This window comes from Oncorhynchus masou, chromosome 21, assembly GCF_036934945.1.
Source record: "Oncorhynchus masou masou isolate Uvic2021 chromosome 21, UVic_Omas_1.1, whole genome shotgun sequence".
Lineage (NCBI taxonomy): Eukaryota > Metazoa > Chordata > Actinopteri > Salmoniformes > Salmonidae > Oncorhynchus > Oncorhynchus masou.
Window position 1 is genome coordinate 13,320,406 of NC_088232.1, and position 27,606 is coordinate 13,348,011.

General features: G+C 42.1%; 1 protein-coding gene across 1 annotated transcript; it reads left to right on the forward strand.

The window, feature by feature from the left end:
- The first annotated feature begins 1,873 nt into the window (after window positions 1-1,873).
- On the forward strand, window positions 1,874-23,981 carry LOC135507334 (guanylate cyclase soluble subunit alpha-1-like). The gene is made up of 8 exons (XM_064926894.1): window positions 1,874-2,116; window positions 2,369-2,430; window positions 2,813-2,907; window positions 3,145-3,935; window positions 6,489-6,974; window positions 10,371-10,514; window positions 20,364-20,518; window positions 21,656-23,981. Exons 1-8 carry the CDS (start codon window positions 1,874-1,876, stop codon window positions 21,849-21,851), a joined length of 2,172 nt encoding a protein of 723 aa, XP_064782966.1. The 3' UTR covers window positions 21,852-23,981.
- The last annotated feature ends 3,625 nt before the right edge of the window (window positions 23,982-27,606 follow it).

Genomic DNA, 27,606 nt, shown 5'->3' on the forward strand with positions numbered 1-27,606 from the left:
TATGATACTTGAAAATTGAGCTCAGGTGCATTCTGTTTCCATGAATCATCCTTTACATGTTTCTACAACTTGATTGGAGTCCACGTGTGGTAAATTCAATTGATTGGACATCATTTGGAAAGGCACACAACTGTCTATATAAGGACTCATAGTTGACAGTCATGTCAAACACCAAGCCATGAGGTTGAAGGAATTGTCCGTAGAGCTCCGAGACAGGATTGTGTCGAGGCACAGATCTGGGGAAGGGTACCAAAAAATGTCTGCAGCATTGAAGGTCCCCAAGAACACAGTGGCCTCCATCATTCTTAAAATGGAAGAAGTTTGGAACCACAAAGACTCTTCCTACACTCTAAAAAGAAAAGGTTCCTGGAGTATCCTTTAGGAGTTCTTCAAAATGAAACTGTGGGGGAACCTCTCTAAGTTCTCTGAAGAACCCTATAAAATGGTTCTTCAAAGGACCCCTTTCAATGGATCCTCAAATAACCTTTTGAAGAACCTTTTTGGGTACATTTTTTTAACTTCCCCTTCCCCTATTTTTTATAATAATATGCGTAACAATAACAACAATAACACAATATTTCAGTTGTCAGTGTTTATTATGATTTTAGTGGTAAAGCAGAATATAAAATTCCAAAGATGATAAACTCCCAGCTGAGCCTACGTCCAATGGGTAGATCCTCTGGCATGTTGATTTTTAAACCTTTTTTATCAACCCATACAAATGTATGCCTTTATTATGATATTATATATATTGCCTGAATACTCAACAATGATTAACACCACAGTTATGTGTGCTTCTGTCAGGGTTGTGGTCAAATGCATGTCATTTAAAGTCCATTGAGCAATTGAACAAAAATCCAATTCATTTTGAAAATGTTCCTTATTGCAAAAGCATGAAACAGAACTTGGGTATTCCAGAACTGTAATTTGCATGTAAATAAACATAACCCTGTTTTATGTTTTTAACACTGCAGATAGAATGCTCTGAGTGCCAGAGATGGTACCATTCAGCTTGTCTGGGGATGAAAAGAAGGACTTCAACAAAGGCAAAATAGAAAATGATTGGAAGGGGCCTCTTTGATGTTAAATTAGAGACGTTTAAATAAATTACTGTTGTACCTTGTAACTACTTTAAATGTGTAACTGCTGGACTAAAAATGCAAACAGTGATTTGGTATACAATTTAAGATTGTAAACCTTACAACTTGATGTAAACATTGTCTAACTTCAGATAGAACAAATTGCACTTGAAATTAACATTTCTTTAAAGTTATTGCAAATAAACGCATATTTTCACTTTTTTCTCAGACAATCACTGAATTATATTTCTTCATCTTTAAAAGTGCAATTTTTTAGATTTTATGTATTTCTGTCAAATCAAAACTGGAATTTCTATTCAAGGCAAATGTTTTAAAAGTATACTAGACATTTATAGAATAAATCATATCTAGTTTGATGTTTATGTGACAAACGGTGAATTAGTTATTGATTTATACCGTAGTAGCAGCCTACAAGGTATTGCATACTGATATATTTTTTAAGAGCTCAACCTACTCGCGCATCGATTGGCCAGGTGGACTCTTCTGTCGGTTTTCATTGGTTTGTGTTAATAGTATTTCACTCATGTTTTGCCATGTAATTTCCTATGAATAATGTGTGTGGTTGCTGGCTTAGGTGCGGATCATTTATAACATACGAAGTGGAGAAAGACAGTTGTCCAGACGAGAGGATGCGCATAAAATAATCAATTTTTTCTCCTCGCTCCTTTGCGAATGCCATGATGTGGGAATGGAATTTCTAACTGAGACAGGAGTTGCGTGTCCAAAATGTAGACATTTGCATGTAACCAAGAGATGAGGATAAACCACTAAGAATGTTTTGCACAAAATTGAAAGACCTGAAAATCTCTGGAGAATGTCCACTCGCCGGTATTGGTCGTGTGGACGAACCCGGAGACTTTGAGGAACGTACAAGTGACCATACCGGGGATGTACTGGCAATTTCCAAGGATGTGTATGGACATGTATCGGAGGTGCTACCTCAAAGGAAGACAAGCAAGACTAGAGTCAATCTTCATTCATTAGGGGAGAGCATCCGCAAGTTAGCATGTCCCGAGGTAAATTGAGATTGTGCTACAATAAATACATTTCTCAAAAATATAATCAGAATTGACTGTTGTGCACTGTTGTTGAGTGTCGTCTCAGAAGAGAGCAGTTTACACCGTGGAACATGTACAGTAACCTATCGGAACTAATCTCGAAACAAATGATTTGTTTGCTGTTGTGTTAATGTGATTGCAATGGGCCAAACTATAAGATTTCTTATACACATATATTGTCAATAAACTTCTGGACTTGTTGTTTTCCAGTTTCAAAGACTGCATACTGCCTTTCTGCAAATGATGAAACAGCATACGTTAGACAAGAAATGGTAAGAACTAAGTCCAATAAATGCTGGCGAAATTAACGATTTAAACTATGCTGCCCTGATATTTAATTATTGTCAAAGGTCATGATTGTAAGGAATGACAATGTTCAGTTATGTTCAATTGAATGCGGTCAGCTATTATTCTCATTGAATACCTATTGACTGCGTGCCATGCATGGATGCCCCATGCATAACGACCTGTATATGGTCAATCAGCAAGATGGCTTTGAAGAGAATACACGTAATAGGAAAAATAGTCAAACCTTTGGTTAAGAAACAGTTTTTCATAACATACATGGGATTTCATGGAATAGGATATCTAAACCCATTCATGTGGTGAGTGCAGTGCTTACTAATATAACACTGATGTAATTTCTGTCCACAGCCCTTCCGTGTGTTATGCAGACATCTGTCAAGATAGGACCTTTGATCGACCAGAGCATTTACTGGAGATCATGAAGAATTATTCTCTCAAAACAGGTATTGTGAAGCTGATCAAATTCAAACAACACTGAACATGAGTTGCTTTTATTCCGTTGTGGGTGTTTTTAACATCTGTTATATTCATGCCTCTGTGAAACAAAATACACATTTGTACCTTGTGTGGACAATAAAAATATTCTATTCTATTGTTTTCTATTCTAATCTACAGTATTGTATTTTTTATTTACATCATGTTATTCTATTCTATTACATTTGCTCTCCTTTTACGACCAGGCATTCACATGGACGCTTTGAAAGTCTCCCTTGGCGAGGAGCTGTTCCAAACGTGCTTCGACGAGGACAGCCATATTCTGCGGGTGGTGGGGGGAGCCCTCAGCGACTTCCTGAACAGCTTCAATGTCCTGTTGAAACAGGGCATCGTCCCAAACCCGCCAGAACCAACCGCTCTGCAAGCCAACCCAGACAGAATAACAGATAATGTAAACACCGAAGCAGCGTCGGTGCTGTGCCTGGACAAGGATCTGGGTCTGCACACCGTCTACTACTTCAACCCCGGGCAGACCACGGAGTTCTTCTTCCCTGGGGTCATCAAGGCGGCCGCCCGCCTGCTCTACGACACCACCGTGGAGGTGTTCATGGACATGGAGATGGAGATGGACCTTCAAGGAGGCACCAAGGAGAGCGTAGGCCCCTTGCAGTTCCAAGCTGGGCCCCGGCAGCCCAGCCTGCTCTACTCGGTGGTGGTGAAGGATGCCAAGAGCCTGAGCCCCAGTCCCATGAGGGCCACGTCGGTTGGGACCATGCCCACCTCGCTCTTCTCCTCCACCTTCCCTTTCCACCTCTTTCTGGATCAGGACCTGGGCCTGTTGCAAATCGGTGACGGCCTTCGGAAGAGGCTTAGCCGGAAGGATGGCCTGAGGCGGCCTGCTGCCTTCCAGGAGCACTTTGCCATCGTCACGCCCCAGATCAGGTGCACCTTCCAAGGCATTCTGACTATGGTGAACACACAGTTCATCATTCGGATAAAGCACCAAGGGGGCTCCATGGCCGATGACACAGGGAGGGTATGACCCTATTTTGACTGGATATCAGACCTGGGTTCAAATAGTATTTGAAGTCTTGAGTGATGCTTCATTGAGCTCGCCTGGTTCAATGGAACCAAGTGCAAACCCACCTATTCGGCAGTCCAGGCAGGCTCAAGCAAACCTAACATAGCAGCCATAGAAAGACGCCTGAGTGGAGGTCCCACTATTGTTTTTCAGTGGAAAGTTAGGTGGAAAATACTGTATCCCTTGAAACATCCACTTTCTGTTGACTCCGCAGAGTGGGCTCAAGCAAACACTCAAAGTCTTTGATTTGCAAAACCATTTGAACTCAGGTCTGCTGGATATGACCCCTTGGAGTTGAGACGAATGCCTAACAAGGTATTGAAGGTTGTCTAAATGCAGGTTTGATGTTAAAAATAGCCCTTCAGAAAGGCAAAATGCCACGTTGTTAATTAGTATGTGCTAATTAGCGGAATGCTCCCCCTGAGGCAGAGAACAATATAAGCCCAGGATGGAATTGGACAGCCGGGTCTCATAGACTAGACGTAACATAGTAAATCTAAATCCGGGACACTAAAATTAATATGATATGTTACGTTTGGTATGGTTACATAAGACAGATGGTTACTTAAGGCAAAAACAAAAGTAGGGAGGTTGGGCAGGGTGGATGGGTAGGCGTATAACACAAACATCTAGCATCCCAAAGGTTGCGAGTTCAAATCTCATCACAGACAACATTGGCTTATTTGCAACTTTTCAACTAAGTACTAATTTTAGGTACTAACTACTTAGAATGTTAGCTAACACTTCCCCTAACCTTAACCCTTTTATCTAACCATTTCTCTAACCATAATTATTATAGCTAACCATAACCTTAACCTTTTAACCTAACTCCTAAACGTAACTCTAACCTTAACCCCTAACCCCTAGCCTAGTTAATGTTAGCCAGCCAGCAAATGTTAGCCACCTAGCTAGAATTCGTAACATGTCATACGTTTTGCAAATTCAGAACAGATAGTACATTTTGCAAATTCGTAACAAAAAGGACATTTGCAAATTCGTAACATATAATATGAATTGTAATTCATAATATGTCATACAAAATGATGGACATCCACAAATTTGTGGACATCAACAAATGAATATATACCATACCAAACATAACATATTAAATGTGTCTTTGATTTACGTTCAGAATAATATGAAATGCTCTGAGACCAGGTTGAATTGGAGGCACTATGTCAAATCAGTTCACCCATCAAAGTCTCTCACGAGGATGCTGATATAATCTCTATTTATGGTCAACTATTGAGTGCAGTAAAAAGAAGGTCAGGTCAGGTCAAAACATGTACAAAGTTAACTTTTCACGGGGTGAGAATCTCTGAAAGCTTCATAGTTTTTTAACACTTTATTTCTTCCAGTGAGTCAGACCATTCGTAGAACTACAAAGAAAATCTGTCAACAGAAATAAATTAATTAGGTGTGACCATTCGCCTCATGCAGCGTGACACATGTCCTTTGCATAGAGTTGAACAGGCTGTTGATTTTGGGATTTTGATGTGCTGCTAGAGATTATTGTCTTGCTGTAAAATTCACTTGATCTTGTATTCTTAACAGTCCTCTGCCTCCTGGCAGAGGCAACCAGGTTTTTGGCTAAAATGTCCTGGTACTTGATAGTTCATGGTGCCATTGACTTTGACAATGGCCCCAGAACTAGTGGAAGCAAAATATCCCCGTAACATCAAAGATCCACCACAGTATTTTACAGTAGGTATGAGGTTATTTTCTACAAATGATTTGTTCTTTTGATGCTAAACCCACCACTGGTGTGAGTGTCAAAATAGCTCTATTTTCATGTCATCTGACACTGGTTCCAATTCAAGTGCCAATACTGGTTAGCAAAGCTATTTTTCTTCCACTGGTCCTTGGGCCCTTGTTAACTTTACCAAGTATCAGGACATTTTGACCAAAAACCTGGTTGCCTCTGTCAGGAGGCTGAAACTTGGCCGCAAGTGGATTTTCCAGCAGGTAAATAACCACTTGGCACACATCAAAATCCACAAAGAAATGGTTAACTGACCACAAAATCAACATTTTGCAATGGCCATCTCAGTCTCCACACTTGAACCCCATTGAAAACCTGTGGTTTGAATTGAAGAGGGCATTGACTTGAATATATCAGTCCATAAGAGCAGATGAAGGATATCAAGGATCTGGAAAGATTCTGTATGGAGGAATGGTCTAAGAACCCTCCCAGTGTGTTCTCCAGTCTCATAAAACATTTTAGATAAAAGCTCCGTGCCGTTATCCTCGCAAGGGGAGGGTGGTGGAGTTTTGAAAACAAGGGGTGCCAATATATATTTTTTAATGACTTGTTAAACAAAATCTCTTTCTCTGAACAATTGTATTTGAGAATACAATGTAGCTCACTATTTGTATTATTTATACAGTCTTTTTTGCTAATCTTTATCAAGTGTGCCAATAATTTTGGATATGACTGTGTATGTACCATTTAGCATGGAGTACCCGGACAAAGCCATTTATCTCTTGTCTTGTTTCCCTCTCTTCTAGCTCATGGACCTGAAAGGCCAGATGATCTGCATCTCAGAGTCCAATGCCATCCTCTTCCTGGGCTCGCCGTGTGTAGACAAGCTGGAGGAGCTGACTGGCCGTGGCCTCTACCTGTCTGACATCCCCATCCACAACGCCCTGCGCGACGTGGTCCTGGTGGGCGAGCAGGCCAAGGCCCAGGATGGCTTGAAGAAGCGCCTAGGCAAGGCCAAGGCGGCCCTGGAGCACGCTCACCTCGCCCTGGAGGAAGAGAAGAAGAGGACAGTGGATCTGCTTTTCACCATTTTCCCGGGGACGGTGGCCCAGGAACTTTGGCAAGGCCACACGGTGGATGCCAGGGAGTTTGAGCATGTCACCATGCTGTTCTCGGACATCGTAGGCTTCACGGCCGTGTGCTCACGCTGTACGCCTATGCAGGTGGTCACCATGCTCAATGAGCTGTACACACGGTTTGACCACCACTGCGGAGAGCTGGATGTATACAAGGTGTGTTACAGCAAGGCCCAAGGAAACTCAGGGAACTTCTCAATCAAAATCAGATTTACCAGATACAACTAAACATTGTGGTAATGCTTTATTTTACAAAGTGCCTGGTAAGTACTTAGAATGATGAAGGTGAAATTAAATTCATAATAATAACCACAGAATACATTTGTTTATGGGGATAGATTGAATTAATTGAAACACTACGCACCACGCACCATTTGGTACAATGTAGTGGCACAATGTAGTGTGTGGAATTCCTCCCAATTAAGTACCAGAAAGTACCAGGTTATAATATAATTACTCAGTAAAACAGCAGTTAAAATGGAACAGCAAAAATTGCCTTACAGCAGGGGTGTCAAAGTCAAATGGACGGAGGGCCAAATAAAAAATTTAGCTACAAGCCGAGGGCCGGACTGTTCGAATGTTCATTGAAAAATTTTTAAATGACGCATATAGTCTAGTGAACCTAATTGAACCTACTGAAAACCTAACAAATATATTCCAATATGATCAGATAAATAAAGCAATATTTTCTTATGGCTCTGTCAGTAATCTTTAATTTTCAACAGACACAAAAGACAAATTTCCTTTATATAAAAATCCCCATAACATGAACATTAAATGAAAGAAACCGGTATTCAAGGCACCATCAGTAGCCTATATTTTCTATTTTAGCAAAAGTGGGCTAAATTTACTTCAAAGAAAAAAACAATAATAGCAATTTTCTATCATCCACTCAACTGAAATATTTTTAAAATATAATTGGATTGAAATACAATAAAATAAAGTGCAAAAATCTATTAATCAAAAACAACACTTTGTTTAAGGAGAAGTAACATGCAGTGAAAACAAATATTAAACTTTAACTTTTAAACTTGAACTGAGTAAAAACTCTAAATATGTGATTGCACAGTAATGTTCACTTGTTTGAGGTTGAGGGTGATACTTGGTGGTGTCCCATCTTTTCCACAAGTTCATCAATGTTCGGGGTAAGGCTCTGAGCTGAGGAAATCCTCAGAATTGAGTGGAGGTGTTCAGCAGTAAGTCGACTTCTGTGTGATGTTTTGTTCAGGTTCATCAAAGAAAAAGTTGTTCACACAGGTATGTGCTGCCAAACATAGACAACGTTTGAGCAGCCTGGATGCGCAGCTGGGGCATTGTGTCGGGGAGGAAACGGGCGAACTCCGCAGCACCCACTGCCGCCCCTCCGTAAATGGCCGGGCTGATTTAGCGATCTCTTCTGCCAAAATAAAACTGGCCTTGACAGCAGCCTGGCCTTGTGATTTGGCTTTTTTGAACAGAGCCTGTCGAGATTTGAGGCCTCGTTTTAATTCCTCTGCCTTTTGTAGCCTTTGTTCCATGTCCATATTCTTGTTTTTGTCCGCGTGTTTTGTTTCATAATGTCGTCTCAGATTATACTCTTTCAGTACCGCCACACTTTCTCCACACAGAAGACACACAGGTTTTCCAGCTACCTCCGTGAACATATACTCCGACTCCCACCTTGTTTCAAACCCCCGGTTCTCAGTGTCCACCTTCCGTTTTGCCATTTTTGATGGGTATCTGAAAGTTAATTTTACTGTGATGCTGACGACTGCTGTGCCAATAAATATTGAAATGAAGCAGCCTACTGCTCGGTGCGTCACCGTTGCATTGTGGGAAATGTAGTATTGGTGCGTGTAAAAGATCTGCGGGCTGCCGGCTTGCTGCGGTCTGCGGGCCGGTTCTAATAATAAATCAAGATCATCCCAGGGGCCGTAAAAAACCTTCTCGCGGGCCGGATGTGGCCCGCGGGCCTTGACTCTGACATATGTGCCTTACAGTGTAAGAAAGCAAGATTAGGTTTTTTATACAGCTAAAATTCACATTATTGAGAATTGGACTCCAAATGTGCCCAAATGTTGCTATAGTCTTATTCCACAACCCCTGTTACCGGTTTTGGATTGAATGAATAAGGCCCTCTATATAATCTTATGTTAATATCAACAATTTATTTTTAGAACAACAATTTATGTTGTTGACTACAGACCCTTGCTGGCATTCACATATTATGTTGATCCCATCATGAATACAGCTTCATTTGAATTGAATTAGCCATGGAGGTGTTAAGGTAAGATATGCTTCATGTTGCTCTTCGATAGCGTTTCATCGGAATGTGTTTACTGATATGAATAATTTGAGAGTGGAGGCTTGTCTACCTCATGCTTTTGCATAATTTAGCAATAATTCATCAATGTGTTAATATAGACAATACTCAACAGTTATGTCTTGACCAAAGCAATTTAGAGAGAATAATAGTTGTGTATTCTTAAGTCATCAATAATTAAAAGGACTACTCCAAAATAAGAGTAAGATCCATATAAAACAGATGCACAGGCTCCAAAAAGGGGAAAGATCATGGTTGTTTTTGACCTTCAGAATGAGACTTATGTGATTTAGGCAAAAAAGTACTTTAAGTTCATGGTAGAAAAGTTATTTTCGTTGCGTTCTCTCATAGATTCCACAAGTATTGGACAAAAATGACACAATTCCACCATTTTATTTGGGTTTATTATTTCTTAAAGAACAGACTGTACTTGTCTCATGGCCAAACTTGCTTGCTCTCAGCCAACTGTCTTGTAATCTGCGGGGAGTTTGGTTAATGTAATCAGTGTGTCACTGAAGTATAACAGAGGAGAGCAGCATGTCTGACGGATCTTTCGTAAAGTACTGGGAAGTCAGAGGTTCCTTTAAGACCTCTGTTTCCATTCCCGATCCAAAAATAGATTTTGTCTGCTTTCCAAATGGCACTCTATTCCCTTTATATTGCACTACAATTCACTGTATAGAATGCCATTTGGGACATCGACTTTTACCTCACGTTGTTCACCTCAACCACTACCACACAACTGTCGGGTGCTCTCCTGCTCCAGAGTAAAACATAAACACCTCCCAGAAGAACTATTTTGATGCTAATTCACATGGATTAAATTGGCCCTGTTGATTGTTTTAATGTGTTTGTGTTCGAATGTGTCAACATCTCGACCCGTAGGGGAAGACTGTGACAAATTAAAATAGGTACAGTAGTTTTTGCTCACTTGATTTGACGTATTTTCCATTACTTGTGCTTCTCATTAGGAGGTTATGAATTGGAATGGTCTAACGCACAAATTAAGAGGGCTACAAAAACAATCCTTCAACATAAAGTACGATGCATACACCATACAACTATTATTCTCTCTCTATACAGTCAATGTATAAATTAAGAACAGGGTCTGTAGACCATGGGGGCAGGTCTTAAATAAAAAAAGTTTAATAGTATGAAACAAGATATTATACAAGTCTTGTGATGAAGTCAACTGTATGTCATGTAGTTTGCCTATGGGATATTAAACTATTCTATTCTACTGTATCTAGGTGGAGACTATCGGTGATGCGTACTGTGTGGCTGGTGGCTTGCACAAGGAGAGCGAGACTCACGCAGTGCAGATTGCCCTCATGGCGCTGAAGATGATGGAGCTGTCCGATGAGGTCAGGACGCCCACTGGTGAGCCAATCAAGGTGAGTGTTACGGCTTACCTTCTTCACAGTGTGAAACCATCAATGGAAAGCCCCTTTCAGAACAGCACTGAGTAGCACAGGAAGTTGCCTGTACACAAAACTGATTTTCAGGCTTTTCTACTGCTATGCCATTTGCTCAAAATGTAGACAAAGTTGTTCTCTGGTAGCTGGTTTTTATTTATATCAAGAATGACAATATTGTTCATCTGAAAGAGAGAAACTCTCCAGTTGGGCTGATCTGTGACACGCTAGCACCTGCCCCATTAAGAGGGGAATGAGGCAACCTCAGAGTAATTTTATTCACACACAGAAAGAGATGTACATGGGGCTGAAGAATGGTAATTGTCAGGACCCGGTTTCGAACCTGGGTCTCCGGAGTGAGAAACAGTCACTTAACCAACTGAGCCACAAATAGACAGCAGAACCCAGAAGATGAGGCAGACACAGCAGTACTTAAGACGGTGTATTTAATAAAGAAAAAAATCCTAAAAATAAAAAATGGCAAATCCAAAAGGTGGAAGGTAAAACACAAAAAGACCTAAAAAGAAACTCACCAAAACTAAACAAAAACAAAAAACAGAATACCACAAGAACGTTACCCGGAATCGACAAGAGCACACAGAACACTAGGGCAGGGTGCTAACATACAAACACAGAGCACAGAACTGAGGGAAACAAAGGGTTTAAATACAATCAGGGGAAACGAGACACAGGTGCAAACAATAATGGGGGTCAAGGGAAAAACACAGGGACAAAAAGCACAATGGGGACATCTACTGACAAACAACTGGAACAACCCTGGCCAAATCCTGACAGAATCCCCCCCCTAGGAACGGCTCCTGACGTTCCTACCAGCTCTCTCAGGGTGGAGGACCCTGAACTGACGAATGAGGTCAGGGTCCAGGATGTCTTTGGCAGGAACCCAGGAGCGCTCCTCAGGACCGTAGCCTTCCCAGTCCACCAGATACTGCCAGGACCGCTGCACCCGGCGGGAATCCAGTATCCGGTGGACAGTATAAGCCGGCTGGCCTCCAATGACACGAGGCGGAGGGGGAGGTCTGTCTGCCGGGACAAGGGGAGAAAAAACAACAGGTTTTAACAAAGACACATGAAATGTGGGATTAATCTTAAGGGATCTGGGTAAGTGTAGGCGATAAGAAACTGGGTTAACTCTCCTGGCAACCTTGAAGGGACCGATGTATTTTTGGGACAGCTTGCGAGACTCCACCCGTAGAGGTAAGTCTCTTGTGGAGAGCCAGACTCTCTGGCCGGGGCGCAGGGTAGGCCCGGGACGGCGACGTCTGTTGGCTTGTTGTTGATACCTCTGTGAGGAACGCATCAGATTAAGACGGGTCTTCCTCCACATAAGCCGACAGCGTCTGACGAATCTCAAGGCTGAAGGCACTCTGACTTCTGCCTCCTGGTCCGGGAACAATGGAGGAGCATAGCCAAACTGACACTCGTGCGGGGACATACCAGTGGAGGAGGAGCGCAAGGTGTTGTGCGCGTATTCGGCCCAAACAATAAAGGATGACCATGTGGACGGGTTGTCACGAGTCATACATCGGAGGGTGGTTTCCAGCTCTTGATTCATCCTCTCTGTTTGGCCGTTGGACTCCGGATGGTACCCTGAAGATAGACTGGCAGAAGCCCCCATGAGTTGGCAGAAGGCCTTCCAAAACCTTGAGGCGAACTGGGGACCTCTGTCAGAAACCACATCTTGAGGAATGCCGAAGACTCGAAACACATGATTAATTACCAACTCAGCCGTTTCCTTGGCAGAAGGTAACTTAGTCAGAGGGACGAACCTGGCCGCCTTTGAAAACCTGTCGATTATGACTAGGATAGTAGTATTGCCATGGGATGGAGGAAGTCCAGTAATAAAGTCCAATGAGATATGGGACCAGGGTCTGTGGGGAACAGGTAAAGGGTGAAGGAGTCCTTGAGGGCGGAGGTGAGAAGATTTGCCCTGGCAGCACACGGGGCAGGCATTGACGAAAGTGGCAACGTCTTCTCTTATGGTAGGCCACCAGAACTTACGCTGGATGAACTCCAAGGTGCGACCTACGCCCGGATGACAGGTGAGGCGAGAGGAGTGCCCCCACAGAAGGACCTGAGTCCTCACTGCCTTGGGGACAAACAACCGATTGGCAGGGCCTCCTTTAGGGTCCGGTTCGCTAGCTTGAGCACGTCTCACGGTATCCTCAACTTGCCACGAGATCGGAGCCACAATCTTAGCAGCAGGAAGGACAGGCATGTCCGTGTCATCTCGAATGGCAGGAGCGTAGACTCGGGACAGGGCATCCGGTTTGAGATTCTTCGACCCGGGTCGATAGGTGAGGATAAACTGGAATCGATTGAAGAAAAGAGACCATCTAGCTTGTCTAGAGTTCAATCGCTTCGCCTGCTGGATATACGCCAGATTTTTGTGGTCCGTAAGCACTTGAAACGGGTGAGAAGCCCCCTCGAGCCAGTGTCTCCATTCCTTCAATGCCATCTTAACCGCTAGGAGTTCACGATCCCCCACATCGTAGTTCCTCTCAGTCGGGGTAAGCCGGTGTGAGAAGAATGCGCACGGATGAAGCTTCTTGTCTTCACCCCTCTGAGACAGGACAGCGCCAACACCAACCTCTGATGCGTCTACCTCCACCACAAATGGTTCATCCGTAGTCGGTAGTATCAGGATGGGAGCAGAGAGGATGCGCTGCTTGAGTCCTTGGAAGGCCGTCTCAGCTTCTCTTCCCCAAAAAAACCTTGCATTGCCACCTTTGGTTAAAGCTGAGAGAGGAGCTGCCACCAAACTGAAGTTCTTGATGAACTTGCGGTAAAAGTTTGTGAAGCCCAGGAAACGCTGAACATCCTTAACGGATTTGGGGGTGGGCCAATCCGCTACCGCCCCTACCTTCCTAGGGTCCATTTGGATTCGACCGGGTTCCACTACAAATCCCAGGAATTGTACTCGGGATGAATGGAATTCACATTTTTCCGGCTTAACGTACAGATGGCTGTCCAGGAGGCGTTTGAGTACTTGTCTGACATGCTTAGTGTGTTCTTGAAGGGAGCTCGAAAAGATGAGGATGTCATCCAAGTAAACGAACACAAATATGTTAAGCATATCCCTAAGCACATCGTTTATGAGCGCTTGGAACACCGCTGGGGCGTTGGTCAGGCCGAAGGGCATCACCAAGTATTCATAGTGACCAGTAGGCGTGTTGAAAGCGGTCTTCCACTCGTCACCAGGTCTGATCCGCACAAGATGGTATGCGTTCCGCAGGTCAAGCTTAGTGAAAACAACTGCTTCCTGGAGCAGCTCGAAGGCTGTGGCCATAAGGGGTAGCGGGTAACGGTTACGGACGGTTATGTCATTGAGTCCCCGGTAGTCGATGCAAGGACGTAACCCACCGTCTTTCTTGGCCACAAAGAAAAACCCTGCTCCCGCCGGGAGGTGGATGGACGCATGAGGCCTGCTTCCAGAGAGTCCTTGATGTAGGTATCCATAGCAGCTCGTTCGGGTGGAGATAGGGAAAAGATCCGACCCCTGGGGGGCAAGTGCCCGGAAACAGGTCGATGGGGCAATCGTAAGATCTATGGGGTGGTAGCATGGTGGCCCTCTGTTTGCTAAACACCAGTTTGAGGTCATGGTAACACTCGGGAACTCGGGTCAGGTCGATGGATTCTAAAGACTCGGGAGTAGAACTCGGGGAATTCTGGAAAATACAAGTAGCTTGGCACGTAGGACCCCACTGCTTGATAGTGCCCACAGACCAGTCGATGTGAGGGTTATGGCTGTGAAGCCAGGGGTATCCAAGGACGAGAGGGAACTCGGAACAGGAGATCAAATGAAAGTTCATCAATTCCTGGTGTTGTGAAACTGAAAGTCTCAAGGAGGTAGTGACATGAGTGACAAGTCCAGATCCCAAAGGGCTTCCATCCAATGTAGTAACCCTCATGGGGTCACTTAGAGGTTCAGAGGGAACGCCATTCTCCTTCGCCCAGACACCATCCATGAAGTTACCTGCGGCTCCAGAGTCTACCAAGGCTTGAAGGTGAAGCTTGTGGTTGTCCCAGGAGAGGGTGACTGGAATGAGCAGACGGGAGTTGGACGGATGGGAGGAGGTTATGTTTCCCGTTACAGTTCCCCCGGTCTGTACGGGACAGAGCGTTTCCCTGGAGCCCGGGACACGTGGAACGGAAATGGCCCGGTTTGCCGCAATATAGACAGCGTCGCTCCCTCATCCGGCGGTCTCTCTCAGCCTGGGAGATGCGTCCAATCTGCATGGGTTCCGGTGGAGCCAGTGATGATAAAGGTGGGGACTCGGAGCTGGGACTGATAGGGGCTAGAGGTCTACGGTTGAGTTCTCTCTCTCTCAGACGCTGGTCAATGCGTGAGGCCAACTTGATCAGGGACTCGAGATTGTCCGGTGGTTCCCGAGTGGCCAGTTCATCTTGGATAGTGTCGGAAAGGCCTTTCAGAAAGCACACCGTGAGCGCCTCGTTGTTCCAGCCACTCGCTGCTGCCACCGTGCGGAACTGGATGGCATAGTCCGTCACGCTGCGCCAACCTTGATGGAGAGTCAGGAGCTGTTTGGCTGAGTCAGAACCACTGCTTGGGCCTTGAAACACTCGTTTGAATTCCTCAGCAAAGGCAGAGTAGCTGGCACAGCAGGAACTATGGGCATCCCACACAGCAGTAGCCCAGGCCAGGGCTTTTTCCGACAGCAGGGTGATGATATATGCGATCTTAGACCGGTCGGTGGGAAACGACGAGGGTTGCAGCTCAAAGGAGAGAGAACATTGAGTGAGAAACCCTTTACAAGCACTTGGATCACCTGAGAACCGTTGGGGAGGTGGAAGACGAGGTTCAGCCAGGGGGTTAACTGCCATGGGTACGTGAACTTGAGGTACTGGGACGGGAACTGTTGCCGGGGTAAGTCGATCAGATATTTGCTTAATGGAAGTCAGCATCTCCGACAGAAGATGAGAATGTCTAGCCATTAAGGCCTCTTGCTGAACCAGGGCGGCTTCGTGGCGTTGGACAGTCTCCTGGTGGTGGGACAGCGTGGCAAAAAGGTCCTGGGAACTGGCTGCCTCTGGGTTCATTTTTGGCTCTGTGTTTCTGTCAGGACCCGGTTTCGAACCTGGGTCTCCGGAGTGAGAAACAGTCACTTAACCAACTGAGCCACGAATAGACAGCAGAACCCAGAAGATGAGGCAGACACAGCAGTACTTAAGACGGTGTATTTAATAAAGAAAAAAATCCTAAAAATAAAAAATGGCAAATCCAAAAGGTGGAAGGTAAAACACAAAAAGACCTAAAAAGAAACTCACCAAAACTAAACAAAAACAAAAAACAGAATACCACAAGAACGTTACCCGGAATCGACAAGAGCACACAGAACACTAGGGCAGGGTGCTAACATACAAACACAGAGCACAGAACTGAGGGAAACAAAGGGTTTAAATACAATCAGGGGAAACGAGACACAGGTGCAAACAATAATGGGGGTCAAGGGAAAAACACAGGGACAAAAAGCACAATGGGGACATCTACTGACAAACAACTGGAACAACCCTGGCCAAATCCTGACAGGTAATGGTTCTGAAACAGGAGAAATAGAGGTAATGGATACAATGTACACAATACAATAAGGGTTCCCAACATTTTCCCCTAGGGCCCCCCTTTTCACATTTGATTAGTTATTGTTTATTGAGATATCCTATATTAAATACACCACCAGCTTTTAGAATTGATTTTATTATTTTGTTTAACTTGACAGACCTTGACAGAACTCATTACATCTTTTAGAAAGGCTATTTAATAATAATAATAATTATAATAATAATGCATGTGGAACTCTAGACTCGATTTCCCCAAAGGTTCTTCCGCTACCAATTATGTTTTATTATGACAATTTATATAAACTCTCAATTTAATTATACATATTCTCTTTTTCAGAAATTGATTAGATCATTTGATGGCGATAGAGTCACACATTGTATAAGATTACTTCCCAGCCCCCCAAGTGGCACAGTGGTCTAAGGCCACTAGAGATTCTGGGTTTGAGTCCAGGCTCTGTTGCAGCTGGCTGTAACAGGGAGACCCATGGGGCGGAGCACAATTGGCCCAGCGTTGTCTGGGTTAGGGGAGGGTTTGGCCAGCAGGGATGTCCTTGTCCCATTGCAGTGTACATTGTTTTGATGAGACAATACTGTAACTACCAATTGGATACCACGAAATCGGGGATAAAAAGGGGTAAAAAAATATGACTCTCAAGCAAAGTTCAATTTCTTTGACTCCTCGATTTTGGAAGGTTGTAGCTCAGCTTCTGAATATCAGAGACATACAAAAGATATTACATTGGCATCAGATTTGTGTTTTCCTCTGGCATTTTACAGCTTGTTTCTTGCCCAAAACATCGCATATTTCTCATAATTTTAGATCATTATAAACAATCGCGAATTGGAAATGATTTGCTATTATTATCATTCATTATATAAATGTATTAACCCCCCACCAAATTTTGTGTCCCCACCAGGTTGAGAACCCCTGCAATAAGTGATAGGACAAGTAGAGTAACAAGGTTATTAAGGGATGGACTATATGAATATATATGCTACCTGCACATATTACAATACAGCTATACACAAAGGCAGCATATAACTACCATAAGAACAACAAGCAGGAATTATATACACAGTATATGCATGTCACACTCACTTTGGCCATGCACACCAACCCACAAGTCCAGAGATACCGTAGGAATGAGTCCAGTTGTTGATGGGCAGAGACAGAGATGTTGCGGGAGACTGTGTATTGTGTTACCTGCAGAGTCAAGAGGATGGGCAGATGTCAGGCCGGCTTAGTAACCTCCCTAGCAAACTGACAGTGGCTCATCAACATCTCAAATTTGGAGATTACAATGAGAAAGCTGCAGCTGTTCCTGTCTTTCAGTATTTTGATATATTATTTGGCATTTTACATTACATTGAAAACTTAGAGGTAGTTGACCCCATCTTATGAATACATAGAACACAGATTATGGACCCAAAGAGTCAGTGATCCATGAATTGGATTCATTCACTTTGCTAGAGTTAATCATTAGCATCATTGAACACAAAACAAGGGGTACACTACAAAGCAGGATCAAGGAGTTAGCCAGCTCTTTAGGAGAAGCTTTCCTAATGAACTAGAAAATCAATAGTTATTTCTGGTTGTTTATCCAAAGTAGCTGGCTAACTCATAGATCCTGCTTTGTATTAGAGGGCGACCGATTAATCGGAATGGCCGATTAATCAGGGCCGATTTCAAGTTTTCATAACAATCTGAAATCGGTATTTTTGAACACCGATTTGGCCAATTGAAAAAAATTTTTTTTACACCTTTATTTCATCTTTATTTAACTAGGCAAGTCAGTTAAGAACACATTCTTATTTAAATGACAGCCTAGGAACGATGGGTTAACTACCTCATTCAGGGGCAGAACGACAGATTTTTACCTTGTCAGCTCGGGGGATTCAATCTTGCAACCTTACAGTTAACTAGTCCAACGCTCTAACCACCTGATTACATTGCACTCCACGAGGAGCCTGCCTGTTAAGCGAATGCAGAAAGCCAAGGTAAGTTGCTAGCTAGCATTAAACTTATAAAAAACAATCAATCAATCATAATCACCAGTTAACTACACATGGTTTATGATATTACTAGTTTATCTAGCGTGTCCTGCATTGCATATAATCAATGCGGTGTGTATCGTTGCTCCAATGTGTACCTAAACATAAACATCAATGCCTTTCTTAAAATCAATACACATAAGTATATATTTTCAAACCTGCATATTTAGTTGAAAGAAATCCAGGTTAGCAGGCAATATTAACCAGGTGAAATTGTGTCACTTCTCTTGCGTTCGTTGTACGCAGAGTCAGTGTATATGCAACAGTTTGGGCCGCCTAATTTGCCAGAATTTTACGTAATTATAACATAACATTAAAGGTTGTGCAATGGAACAGGAATATTTATTCACTGAAAGAATAAACGTCTTGTTTTCGAAATGAAATGATAGTTTCCAGATTTTACCATATTAATGATCTAAGGCTTGTATTTCTGTGTGTTATTATGTTATAACTAAGCCTATGATTTGAGTAGTCTGACTGAGTGATGGTAGGCACCAGCAGGCTCGTAAGCATTCATTCAAACAGCACTTTTGTGCGTTTTGTCAGCAGCTCTCCTGTTTATGACTTCAAGCCTATCAACTCCCGAGATTAGGCTGGTGTAACCGATGTGAAATGGCTAGCTAGTTAGCGTGGTGCACGCTAATAGCGTTTCAAATGTCACTCGCTCTGAGACCTTGAAGTAGTTGTTCCGCTTGCTCTGCAAGGGCCGCGGCTTTTGTGGAGCGATGTGTAACGATGCTTCGAGGGTGGCTGTTGTCGAAATGTTCCTGGTTCGAAAACAGGTAGGGGTGAGGAGAGGGATGGAAGCTATACAGTTACACTGGCAATAAATACTAAAGTGCCTATAAGAACATCCAATAGTCAAAGATTAATGGAATACAAATGGTATAGAGAGAAATAGTCCTATAATTCCTATAATAACTACAACCTAAAACTTCTTACCTGGGAATATTGAAGACTCATATTAAAAGGAACCACCAGCTTTCATATGTTCTCATGTTCTGAGCAAGGCACTTAAACATTAGCTTTCTTACATGGCACATATGGCACTTTTACTTTGTTCTCCAACACTTTGTTTTTGCATTATTTAAACCAAATTGAATATGTTTAATTATTTATTTGAAGCTAAATTGATTTTATTGGTGGATTATATTAAGTTAAAATAAGTGTTCATTCAGTATTGTTGTAATTGTCATTATTACAAATAAATAAAAACAATTGGCCGATTAATCGGTATCGGCCTTTTTTGGTCCTCCAATAATCGTCATCGGCGTTGAAAAATCATAATCGGTCGACCTCTACTTTGTATACCCCTTTGGTTAGTATGCTCCAAAAAGCAGGCCTAAATCACATTCAAGTAACTTCTAAAACACAACTTTGTGCCCTGGGTGGTCAAGTAGTCTAAGGCGCTGCCTCTCGAACACACATACAGAACACACACATATAACGCTGCAAGCATGGGTTTGAATCCAACGCTCTCTGCTGTCTGTCATGGGACTGCCCTACTCCTTCGGAGAGGATGTTAAACGGATATCTTGACTCTACGGTCATTACAATTTCACTCGTAAGAGTAGGGGTGTCCTGCCCCCATTTCCATCATGGCCACCTAATCATCCCTGTCCTTCCTAATTAGCATATGTCACTCCTCACCTCTACACCATGCTTTCTGATGTGTGCTGAGCCTTCCGGCACAAATGGTTTCCTTGCATGACCAAAGTGGGTGCCACACATTGATGGTGGTGGATGAGGTGAGTTTCCTCCCTACTATGAAAGTGCTTTGAGCATCTGGAAAATTGCTATATAAATTCAATCAATAAATCTAAATAATAATTTGGCAAAATAATCCATTCAGAAGTAGGACATGTGGATAAGGTTATTTCACATAAAGGATCACAGCAAGGGAAATGTTCTTGAATTATTATCACAAATTACATTTAAATTATATTTACTACGGTCAAAATATGATTTCCCGAAAAGATATGAGTTGCAATGACTTGATTGTTCTTTAAAGAGTGTCTTGGAAATCTTACTTTTCGAATATACAAATATTTATATTGGATTTTAGTTGATTTCACCTTATAGCTGTCACTTCAAAGGAAAACTTAATATAATCAATGAAGCTTTGATTTAATGTTGTAGTTTTTCCCCACAGCACAAATGATATATTTTTATTTACAGATGCGAATTGGCCTGCACACTGGCTCAGTTCTGGCCGGTGTTGTTGGCGTGATGATGCCGCGCTACTGTCTGTTTGGCAACAACGTCACATTGGCAAATAAGTTTGAGTCCTGTAGCGTGCCTGGAAGAATCAACGTTAGCCCCACAACCCACAGGTGACTTAAAACTTCTGCAATTCCAAAGTATTTTATAGTCAATTTCACTGCCAGATCTCCCTAAGCTCAGCCACTAGCTAATGTTTTATATTTAAAAAATATTATATTTTGAAAAGTCATGTGTTTACATTTGCATTGATGATCACATGTATCATTATGATGTGGTTATAATGCATCATTGGACTTGTCATTAGCATGTATGTATTTATAATGTATTATTTTAATGTCTCATTCATTTGAATCACACTGTATATCACAAAAGTCACACAGTAAATTATGTTTTGTGTGGTGCTCTTCAAATGACAAACTACCCGACTCACTGTGATAATAAAAGATGCACTGGCATTCATCAGAAGATATACCATTAAACCCTATGTTGTCTACAGGTCTTGCCTGAATCTGTGCTATTTGGTCATAGAATTTGAAGCCTAATTTGGCTGCCCAACATTTGTCATAGTCACTAAAGCCAAGGTCTTTACTACAAACATTATTGGATGTTCATTGTGGTCTCTTTAGGGGGCACAGTTGAAAACAGTTTCACCCACCTGCATTCCCAAGTCTGAATCTGTCCCCGATTGAAAGGAAAGAATGAAAACCAGAAGGCGTATGGTTGTTCTCTCGGACTGTAATAGAATAGCCCTGGCATTGGGGCCTCTAAAAAGTGTGTCCAAACATTACCTGGGTATTTGGTAGCACTGTAATTACTACATTAACAACATTATTAGATATTAACTGCGGTACTCTTTATTATTATAATGTAGTTACTAAAGTAAGATGTAACAAGATGTTATAGTGTAATTAGTGTAACTAGTGTAATTACAGTGTAATTGGTTGATATGTTACTGTATATTTTTTGTAAGAAAGGCAAAACAACATTGTTTGTGTGTTTCAAGAGAACGTGTATAACTTCCTATCCAGTTGAGTTGCTTTTTGGTTTCAGACAGCAACTGTGTTATACAATACATTCACACACACGTTCTCACAGTACAAGATAAATAGTTTATGTGGTCTTGCACAGGAAACAGGATCCAATGTTGATTGAATAGAGAGCCTCGTAGCCCCCATTTCTATCTGCAGCACACACTAAAACGTTATATTTACATTCATAATGGTTCATTTGTTCTTTTGGGTTTCCAGATTGCTGAAAGATTGTCCAGAGTTTGTCTTCATTCCCCGGACCAGACAGGATCTTCCGCCAAACTTTCCACCGGATATTCCTGGTGTTTGTTACTTCTTGGAGGATTTTGATCAATGGTCGGGCAAAACCACAAGTGACTGTGAGACTGCTGAACCATGCTACAGCAATACAAACTTCATGGTTGAGAAAACATAGATAGATGATGAGACACAGCCACACCTGGGTTCAATTAATATTTGAAATCTTTGAGCGTTTGATTGAGCCTGCCTGGAGCACCAAATTGGCAGAGTTTGCACTTTTAGCAATATTCCATTGGTTCCATCGTGCCATGCCAGCTCAATCGAGTAGAGTATTTGAAAGAAAACTAATATTTGTATCCAGGTCTAAATACAGCTAGCACCCATTGCTGTAGATTTCTTTAGGGGATGTAGAAATGTTGATTATTCTCTTACAAAATCGCTAGATGTACATTTTGTATGCTTTCACTGGTTTATTCACCTCACCAGATTCACATAATTTCTTAAACTGTAATTATACTACAACTGTCTATGTAACTACCATGTAAATACATACAGGTATTAATAACACATTGGGACTTAAAGGGATAGTCACCCAAATTACAAAATTACATTTTGGTTTCCTTACCCTATAATTTTTTAATTTTTTATTTAACCTTTATTTAACCAGGTAGGCAAGTTGAGAACAAGTTCTCATTTACAATTGCGACCTGGCCAAGATAAAGCAAAGCAGTTCGACACATACAACGACACAGAGTTACACATGGAGTAAAACAAACATACAGTCAATAATACAGTATAAACAAGTCTATATACGATGTGAGCAAATGAGGTAAGATAAGGGAGGTAAAGGCAAAAAAAGGCCATGGTGGCAAAGTAAATACAAAATAGCAAGTAAAACACTGGAATGGTAGATTTGCAGTGGAAGAATGTGCAAAGTAGAAATAAAAATAATGGGGTGCAAAGGAGCAAAATAAATAAATTAATTAAATACAGCAGGGAAAGAGGGTAGTTGTTTGGGCTAAATTATAGGTGGGCTATGTACAGGTGCAGTAATCTGTGAGCTGCTCTGACAGTTGGTGCTTAAAGCCAGTGAGGGAGATAAGTGTTTCCAGTTTCAGGGATGTTTGTAGTTTGTTCCAGTCATTGGCAGCAGAGAACTGGAAGGAGAGTCGGACAAAGAAAGAATTGGTTTTGGGGGTGACTAGAGAGATATACCTGCTGGAGCGTGTGCTACAAGTGGGAGATGCTATGGTGACCAGCGAGCTGAGATAAGGGGGGACTTTACCTAGCAGGGAGCCAGTGGGTTTGACATGGAGCCAGTGGGTTTGGCGACGAGAATGAAGCGAGGGCCAGCCAACGAGAGCGTACAGGTTGCAATGGTGGGTAGCATATGGGGCGGCTTTGGTGACAAAACGGATTGCACTGTGATAGACTGCATCCAATTTGTTGAGTAGGGTATTGGAGGCTATTTTATAAATGACATCGTCGAGGATTGGTAGGATGGTCAGTTTTACAAGGGTATGTTTGGCAGCATGAGTGAAGGATGCTTTGTTGCGAAAAAGGAAGCCAATTCTAGATTTAATTTTGGATTGGAGATGTTTGATATGGGTCTGGAAGGAGAGTTTACAGTCTAACCAGACATCTAAATATTTGTAGTTGTCCACGTATTCTAAGTCAGAGCCGCCCAGAGTAGTGATGTTGGACAGGCGGGCAGGTGCAGGTAGCGATCGGTTGAAGAGCATGCATTTAGTTTTACTTGTATTTAAGAGCAATTGGAGGCCACGGAAGGAGAGTTGTATGGCATTGAAGCTTGCCTGGAGGGTTGTTAACACAGTGTCCAAAGAAGGGCCAGAAGTATACAGAATGGTGTCATCTGCTTAGAGGTGGATCAGAGACTCACCAGCAGCAAGAGCGACATCATTGATGTATACAGAGAAGAGAGTCGGTCCAAGAATTGAACCCTGTGGCACCATCATAGAGACTGCCAGAGGTCCGGATAAGCAGTCTATGGACAAATTAAGAAAGCAATCCATGCTTTAATTTGGTGTAACTGGTCTCCAAATGCAAGTCAATATCCCTGCATTTTTCGCCTCTCATCTTGTCCTTAGACTGCATACAGGCTAAGTGCCAAGGAAACCAATATGCAATTTTGGAATTTCGTTGAACTATCCCTTTAAAGAGAATTACACATTAACTAATGTCACGGCATGGCTAGAACACAATTCATTTGCTTCACTTCCAATTAATATTTACTACTGTGATTAGTTTTGTATTGTCCAAGCGACAATAAATATTGTGGTTAACAGTTTTGTTCTACTACTCTGATGTTTGGAATATATTTTCAGTTTTCCTGCGAGCATAGTTATAGAACAGGTAACTGACCAAATAAAGGAAACACTAACATAAAATGCCGTAATAGGGTGTTGGGTCACCACGAGCCAGAATATCGTCAGTGCACCTTGGCATGGATTATATACGTGTCTGGAAACTATCGGAGGGATGCAACACCATTCTTTCATGATACATTTGATCATTTGATGTTTTGTTGAAGGTGGCGCCGCTCCAGAATCTCCCTTAAGTGTTCAATTGGGTTGAGATCCGGTGACTGAGCATATGGTTTACATAGTTTTCATGCTCATCAAACCATTCAGTGACTAGTCCTACCCTGTGAATGGAGGCATTGTCATCCTATGTGGCATAGCCATGGTAGCCAAAATAATGGCCTGCCCAGCATTTTTATACATGATCTTAAGCGTGATGGGATGTTAACTGCTTAACTAACTCAGGAACCACACTTGTGTGGAAGCAGCTGCTTTCAAAATACTTTGTATCCCTTATTTACTCAAGTGTTTTCATTATTTTGGCAGTTACCTGTAGATTGATATTACACTGCAACAATGTGAGGATCAAACATTTGCTCAAAGTTTGTTTTGTATTTTCACAAAGGAAATTATGTTCAAAATTGTACTCTATTCCCTCTGGACCTCAAAGCCATTTTTTTTTATTCTAACACTTCTAATCAGGGACTAATATAGATCTGGGACACCAGGTGGGTGCAATTCATTATCTGCCTTAATTGACAGTGACCAGTTGTTGTTGGGATTTAGCTGCCTTCCTTAAGGGCAGAACAGCAGATTTTTCCACCTTGCCAGCTCAGGGATTCGAACCAGAGACCTTTCAGTTACTGGCCAAATGCTCCTAACTGCTAGGCTACCTGCCAGGCTACCTGCCATTAGTGACCCCGGTCAAAAGTTGTGCACTACAATACATAGAGAACAGAATGCCATTTCAGACACAGACTTGATTGTGACAGATGTGATGGTAGGCCCAAAAGAGATCAGATGCCATTAGGAAAGTGGAATGGGGTCAGGTAAGGAAGAAAACAACATTTATTTTGTTATGTTTTATTATTACAATCATGTAGCCCTCGGTCATTATAGGCTGCACAACTGCACACAAAACACGGATCAGTAAACAGGAGGTAAAACTTGTCCACCTCTCAATATATATAAAAAAAGCAACAGAAACACTGATTCCGTCCCAAACAGCACCCGATTACCTATATAGTGCACTAGTTTTGTGCAGTGTACTGAAAATACAAGGCCCATCCAAGTTAACCTGTGAGTCAAAACCAGTGCAACAGCACAGCAGCTTTGACTAAACGACGGCGATTGTGTTCTTTCTTTGGAACATCTTAAGAGATTTACAATCGATCTAAAAACAGTAATAAATGATTTTATTAGTGGACATTTGATCAAATGTTTGCTTCAAAGAGGACATGTAACATGATAAGTATAGGCTTATATCTAAACATTAGCCAAATATTTATTGAACCTTTATTTAACTAGGCAAGTCCGTTAAGAACAAATTCTTATTTACAATGACGGCCTACCACGACCAAACCCAGACGACGCTGGGCCAATTGTGTACCGCCCTATGGGACCCTATGGGATAGTCTGGATTCGAACCAAGGACTGTAGTCACGCCTCTAGCACTGAGAGGGTCCCCACTCGGGAGCCCAAAATATATAACATACACAGTACCAGTCAAAAGTTTGGACACACCTACCTACTCATTCAAGGGTTTCTCTATGTTTTTACTATTTTCTACATTGTAGAATAATGGTAAAGACATCAAAACTATGAAGTAACACATATGGAATCATGTAGGAACCAAAAAAGTGTCAAACAAATAAAAACATATTTGAGATTCTTCAAAGTAGCCACCCTTTGCCTTGATGACAGCTTTGCACACTCTTGGCGTTCTCTCAACCAGCTTCACCTGGAATGCTTTTCCAGCAGCCTTGAAGGAGTTCCCACATATGCTGAGCACTAGTTGGCTGCTTTTTCTTCACTCTGCGATCCAACTCATCACAAACCATCTCAATTGGGTTGAGGTTGGGTGATTGTGGAGGCCAGGTCATCTGATTCAGCACTCATCACTCTCCTTCCTGGTCAAATAGCCCGTACACAGCCTGGAGGTGTGTTGGGTCATTGTCATGTGGAAAAACAAATGATAGTCCCATTAAGCGCAAACCGGATGGCATGGCGTACCGCTGCAGAATGCTGTGGTAGCCATGCTGGTTAAGTGTGCCTTGAATTCTAAATAAATCAAAAGACAGTGTCACCAGCAAAGCACCCCCACACATCACACCTCCTCCTCCATGCTTCATGGTGGTGCTTCACACCACAAAGACGGTTGGAACCAAAAATATTTTTTTTAGATTAATCCGACCAAAGGATAGATTTCCACCGGTCAAATGTCCATGGCTCATGTTCTTTTGGCCAAAATAAAGTCTCTTCTTCTTATTGGTGTCGTTTTTAGTAGTGGTTCCTTTTGCAGTAATTTGACCATGCAGTTCTGATTCACTCAGAGTCCTCTGAACAGTTGATGTTGAGAAGTGTCTGTTACTTGAACGCTGCAATTTCTGAGGCTGGTAACTCGAATGAATGTATCCTCTGCAGCAGAGGTAACTCTAGGTTTTCCTTTTCTGTGACGGTCCTCATGAGAGCCAGTTTCATCAGAGCTGGATAGTTATATGACTCCACTTGAAACTTTCAAAGTTCTTTACATTTTCCCTGATTGACTGACCTTCATGTCTTAAAGTAATGATGGACTGTCATTTCTGTTTGCTTATTTGAGCTGTCTTACAATAATATGGACTTTTACCAAATAGAGTTATCTTCTGTATACCACCCCTACCTTGTCACAACACAGCTGATTGGCTCAAATGCATTAAGGAACGAAATTCCACAAATGAACTTTAAACAAGGCACACCTGTTAATTGAAATGCATTCCAGGTGACTACCTCATGAAGCTGGTTGAGAGAATGCCAGGAGTATGCAAAGCTGTCATCAAGGAAAAGGGAGGCTACTTTGAACAATCTGAAGCATAAAATATATTTTGATTTAACATTTTTGGTTACTACACGATTCTATTTGTGTTATTTCATAGTTTTGATGTCTTCACTATTATTCTACAATGCAAGAAGAAAAAAAACGAGTAGGTGTGTCGAAACGTTTGACTGATACTGTACTTAAGTAGTTTCAGTTGAAGTCGAAAATTTACACACACCTTAGCCAAATACATTTAAACTCAGTTTTTCACAATTCTTGACATTTAATCCTAGTAAAAAATTCCCTGTTTTAGGTCCGTTCGGATCACCACGTTATTTTAAGAATGTAAAATGTCAGAATAATAGTAGAGAGTATGATATATTTCAGCTTTGATTTATTTCATCACATTCCCAGTGGGTCAGAAGTTTACATACACTCAATTAGTATTTAGCAGGATTGCCTTTAAATTGTTTAACTTGGGTCAAACGTTTTGGGTTTCCTTCCACAAGCTTCCCACAATAAGTTGGGTGAATTTTGACCCATTCCTCCTGACAGAGCTGGTGTAACTGAGTCAGGTTTGAAGGCCTCCTTGC

Coding starts and splice junctions, on each gene's coding strand:
- LOC135507334 (XM_064926894.1), top strand. CDS start 1,874: ATGTTTTGCACAAAATTGAAAGACCTGAAAATCTCTGGAGAATGTCCA. Junction 2,908..3,144: donor GAATTATTCTCTCAAAACAG/GTATTGTGAAGC, acceptor TTTTACGACCAG/GCATTCACATGGACGCTTTG. Junction 20,519..21,655: donor GTTAGCCCCACAACCCACAG/GTGACTTAAAAC, acceptor TTGGGTTTCCAG/ATTGCTGAAAGATTGTCCAG.